The following is a 5,252-nucleotide window of genomic DNA, read 5'->3' as shown; positions in this document are numbered from 1 at the left end:
CTAAGCTGACGCACACTTGGAGTGGCCCCATCAGACATGCGCTTGTCTCCCTTAGACATAGACCAAGGAGCGGAAGCTGCCACATGGTTCTCCGTAGTGGCTATGCCGTCCGTCTGTCTGTCTCTCTGCACCCTGGTGGCCAAGAATCCTGCAGGCCAGAGGGGCCAGCAGAGCAGCGAGAGGCAGGGCATCTGTGGATCTCTGTAAGGGCTGTCTTTTTCCAAATCCGCCTCGCCTGTTCTGAAACACTGTCTGCCTGTGTCCTGTGTCCTTCCCAAGGGCTGAGGCTCATCGGAATCCAGCTGGCTCAGGGCCTTTGTTGAAAATCACTTTCCACCCAGGCACTGCAGCGGTTCAGTGGAGCTTCCAGACCAGGACAGCCCGGCCACCGCCCTCTGGAGCCTGCCTCCTAACGTCCTGTGGAGCAGTGAGGTGAGGCACGGCCACGCTCTGGCGGTAACCCCCTGGGTTCCCCGTGAGGGTCCAGCTCAGCGGCAGTACGGCCCCACTATCTGTGTGTCCACCAGGCTGTCTTGGTCACCCTCTTGACACTGGGTACAGCAGTCTGTCCCCGTCGTCTGGCCTCCTTCAGACACATGGCTCCACACGAGTTTTAGAATAGATCCGCTGGCAGCCTCCAGGAGGCCCCTCCAGGATTTTGAGGAAGACGCTGATCCTGAAAGCCCCACACGACGCTGCAGGCAGAGCTGATACCAGGCGCGTCAGAAAGTCAGGTCTGTTTGGGTAAAAGGAACAGCTTGTCTCCGGAGACCCGGTTGGCGTCCCGTCCTTTCTTCCCGCTTCTCGGCTGGAGGATCTGTGTGAGGGGGGACTCCGCCAGCATGGCGCGACTGTCTGCAGGGGCTCCCACGGGAGCAGGTGCCAGGGCTTGACAGCGGTGATCGGGGGTCACGGAGAGCCTGCTGGCGACTGCACTCAGCCCCAGGGCGGTGGCCTGCTGCCGTGGGGGTGGCCTCATGTGGCACACAAGGACTGTCCGATAGGCCACCCTCTGCAGCGGACACTGCTGTCGGTGCTGGTGAGTCTGGCCCGGCCCACAGCAGCCCCCGATACAACAGGATGAGGCCCCACCGGTGCTGCGCCATCGCACACTGGTCACACTGGCCAGCTTGTCCATGTCCTTTCCGCTGCGCCCAGCATGCGGTCTTCCCCAGGGACCAGTCTCTCCGGGTCACATGCCCATCTTGCTCCCATGCTTTTCGCCAGCACCGTCACGCACACACTCGAGTCCTCCCCAGTCTTCCTCGTCCGATGTCCCCTGCCGGCCTGTGCCTCCACAGACCCTGGGAGCATTCTGACTCCCGACTGGGGGCCAGGCAGCCAGCCTCAGCCACACTGCAGTCAGCTTCAAGCCCAGGTTGTCTGTGGCTCCCGTTGATTCAGACTCAGAAAGAAAAAAGCCCGCTCTTCTCCGCCACCCCCACCCCGAGGATGAATCCCCTTCGACACCATGGGTTTGGGAGAACAGGTGAGGTGTTGCGCCCCTGAACATTGGGGCCCTGCTCTAAGGACCCCTGGAAGCCCCATTCACCGTCTGGAGCCTTCTGAGAGAGAAAGCAGGTCTGCAGGGAGGGCACAGGCCAGTGTGGTGGGGTCAATAGCCAGGGGGCTTCTGTTGATGCCAGGACCCCAGGCAGAGGTGGGGGCAGGGCAGGGCGCAGATGGGAGGGCTGACTAGGTGTTACTGAGCAGACTCGGAGGTTGGAGATAAAGTCAAAATTAAAAGAACCTAGAAAAATTGGCTTAAAATTCTAACCTATAGACTAATTTTAAGGGAATACACCAAAAATCTAAACCATCTAATGCTAATGCCACTAACATTGCCTGTAATTCAATTCCAGATTCATTCTAATCTGTGGAAACAAACATCCCAAGCCTTGGAACACGTGACAGATAAGCTTCTCATGCCATTGGCTGGATGCCGCTCGGTCTTAACACTTTTTAGATCAGGGCCGAGCAGGAGCAGCTGGTTCCCCCCCAAGCAGGATGGTCTGTGAGGGCCTCTCTCACTGCTCCCAGCCCTGAGAATGCCCTGATGGAGGTCAGAGGGCAGGCCCCGGCCAGAGATCCTGGGAACAAGCAGTCAGCAGGCAGACCTGAGAGCTTGTCCAGGAAGGCCGGCCGTGCTGTTGGCCACCAAGAGCAGACGAGCACACAGTCCACTGCTGCCAGGCACACGGGCACGCTCTCTGGAGGCCCTGGCAGGCATGTGCACGGACACGCATGCACGCACACATGCACTCGTGCCCACAGAGCCCAGGGTTCCCAAGGAGCATGAACATTTCTGGGGGGCCCACCACCCCAACACCCACAAGCATGGTCCCAGGTCCCAGGCTGCCCTTGACGCCCACCACCTGGCTTGTACAGGTTCCCCCAGGTGGCTGTGATCGGAGGCCGGTCTGCTCCCCGGGGGGCCCGCTGGGACTGCGGACGCACGCACCTTGCTGTGGGTAGTGAGGGGGTGGTGGGGTGGCAAAGTCCAGCTTGTCCTTCAGGTCCTCTTCGTTCTCCTTCTGCCACTGCAGACCAACCTGCTGCCAGAGGCTGGCGGCTGACTGCCTGTAGCCCAAGGACATGCGGCATGTGTCAGCACCCAGCCACAGCGGCCTGCGAGGCATCCCATAAATCACCCCACCAGTGGGTGAGCAGCAGTCCCCACCCTGGCCAAGCACCCCGGTGCCCTCGAGGGGGACTGTGCACACGAGATCTGACCACATGACCGATGCAGGACAGGAATGAGCACCCAGGCAGACACCCACCAGTGTCAGCGGGACACAGGGACAACGGGGTAAGCACGGGGTTTCCAGAGGGTTCTGGAGCAAGGAGTAAATGGCTACGGCTGGGAGTGACCACTTGGGAACAGGACACAGAGAGCTCACAGGGAGCTCCCCCCACCACACACACAGCCTGACCTGATCTCGGGGATCTCGTCGTCCAGGCCGCTCAGCAACAGTGGGATGAGCTTGTGGAAGAAGGAGTAGCGGTCCCGTAGCTCCAGCAGCCAAGCTCCCACCACGGAGGCCACTGCCTGCCGCACCTGAGCCCAGACCAGAGTATGGCTGTGGATGCGCATGGTGGGGATGCAGGGGGCTGTTCTAGCTGCCCACAGGCCCTACAGCCAGTATCCCAGCTCCAATCCCAGGTCTGGGCTGAGCCTGAGGTGCGGTGCGGTTCTGAGGCACTGAGCCCTCAGCTGCTGTGGGTCAGGCGGGAATGTTCCCCCTTGGGCAGTGCACAGACAGAAACACACACACACACACACACACACCAACCACTCGGGTCCGCAGTATGAGACACACACAGGCCAGGCTGCATGCTCATCTGAACACTGAGCAGGAACATCCCAGGAGGGAAGGAGTCTGATCACAACACTCAGAGAGGCCATGGTGTTGGACAGAGGCCAGCAGGCATGGAGACAGTCCTGTTGTCCGGATAGGGTGTGGGTTGTTACCTGGGGGACATCGTCAAATAGTCGCTGAGCCAGGTGGGAGAGCACGTCATCCACGCACTTCCCGGTGCCAAACTGGACGACAGTGCCGGTGGCCTCCAGAACAGCCACGCGGACTTTCCAGTGCTGGTGGGCGATGGTCTGCATCAGTGGGCCTACCAGCGACTCGGCCTGCATGTGGAAGTGGTCTGTGGGGAAGGGAGGGGCTTATAATAGGCTACTCCCTAAAGTAGACATCAGCAGGCAGCCCCGGGGGCGGGAGGCAGTGATGGACTTTTCCCGTCATCCTGGGCTGACCAGTGCATGAGGGGGCCTCCTTCCCCGAGACCCTCAACTCAGGAACGGACGTGAGTGAAGCTGCCATTTAGAGTTCTCAGCCTGACCAGGCTCGGGTCCCCAAGAGCACCCAGACCATCTGGAGGCTTTAGGGGACGCTCAGGGGCTTAACCTGACAGGGAGGTGTGAGAGGGAGCCTGCAGGGGTGACAGCTCCTGTAGCGCACTGGGGAGCACATGTGCAAGCGCCTAGACCCAGCCATTCCTGAAGCACTCCCCTCCCCCAGTTTGCCTCTAGGGAGCTGAAGCAGCCCCAGAGCAGGCAAAGTGCCACCCCTTAGATCCCATTGATGACAGAGGGCTTTGGTGCCGTTGTGGTTAAGGCTCTTGGTTTGAATCTGGCACCACTCCATGGCAGAAAGACGAGGCTGTCTGCTTCTGTGAAGACTTACAGCCATAAAAACCCCAAGGCCCTGTGAGCTGGGAAAGCCCTGTCTGTCTTATAGGGCAGCTGGGTTGGGACAGTTCTATTCCATCCCACAGGGCGGCTGTGAGTCCCACAAGGGTTTGGTTGGAGTTAGGGTGTTATAGTCTGCTAAGTGGCCATTTCAAACCCCTCTGGACCACGTCTGTCTGTCTGTCTTGCCAGGAGCAAAGGGCACGCCTTTCTCCCTGGGAGCAACCCAATGATTAGATCCCCCACTTCGTGCCACCAACCATGCTGACTGTCCTCACACCTCCTTTTTGTTTCTGTAAACTACCCTCCCACCCACTGAGCGTCGGCCTGAATGTGCGGTCCACGGGGTCCTTCCTGGCAAACCTACTTGGGCCCCCTGCCTCCCCACATCCCAGTCAGGGATGGCCAGCCAGAGAGGGCCAGGCCCCGCAGAGCCCCCAGGAAAGGGGCGCCAACGTCTAGCAACGTGGAGAATAGACAAAGGGGAAGCCAATTAGGGCGGGCAGGAGCCTTCAGAGGATGAATGAGCATGAAAAGGTGGGAAGAGATGGGGTTTTCCAGAACACCCCTTCATCTGCTTGCATTAAAATTGTGGGGCCCCAGCCCCACACCTGCTGTCCCACAGGGTCTCCGAGGCTGTAGCTCCTTCTAAACAGCCTCCTCTCTCTCCAGGAACAGTGGGTGGGTTGCAACCACTTTGCTCAACGACTGGACACTTTAACCACCGCACCACCAGTCCTTATTCCCTCCCACACCCCCAAACCAGAAAATAAACTCACTGCCATCGAGGTGATTCTGACTCACAGGGACCCTAGGGGGCAAGGGAGAGCCGTCCTGGGTGTTTCCCCAGCTGTAATTGTCTAGGAGTAGAAACCTTGTAGTTACAGCCCAAGGTGTGACTCCTGTATCCCCAGGCCCCGCTTTGGAACATCTCTGGGGCGTTTGCACGTGAGCCACGACGCCCACGCAGCTGTTTCCGTGTCGAGAGCCATACTGGGCAGCTGTCGTCCCCGCCCCCGGGGGTACCTGGCGTGGCGCGCGCCAGGGCGGC

General features: G+C 59.8%; 1 protein-coding gene across 1 annotated transcript in view; it reads right to left on the bottom strand.

Moving 5' to 3' along the window:
• DNAAF5 (dynein axonemal assembly factor 5) overlaps positions 1-5,252 on the bottom strand; it is a 14,929-nt gene that overhangs the window by 8,921 nt on the left and 756 nt on the right. The window contains exons 2-5 of the mRNA XM_045284322.1: positions 4,981-5,227; positions 3,473-3,657; positions 2,934-3,058; positions 2,462-2,580 (exon numbers count right to left, since the gene is read on the bottom strand). Coding sequence (XP_045140257.1) covers positions 2,462-2,580; positions 2,934-3,058; positions 3,473-3,657; positions 4,981-5,227 — 676 coding nt within the window. The remainder of the gene's footprint in view (positions 1-2,461; positions 2,581-2,933; positions 3,059-3,472; positions 3,658-4,980; positions 5,228-5,252) is intronic.

This window comes from Echinops telfairi, unplaced genomic scaffold, assembly GCF_000313985.2.
Source record: "Echinops telfairi isolate 266 unplaced genomic scaffold, ASM31398v2 ScPeMD7_5;HRSCAF=22, whole genome shotgun sequence".
Lineage (NCBI taxonomy): Eukaryota > Metazoa > Chordata > Mammalia > Afrosoricida > Tenrecidae > Echinops > Echinops telfairi.
The sequence above is the reverse complement of the archived record's forward strand: the minus strand, read 5'-3'. Positions and strand labels throughout refer to the sequence as shown.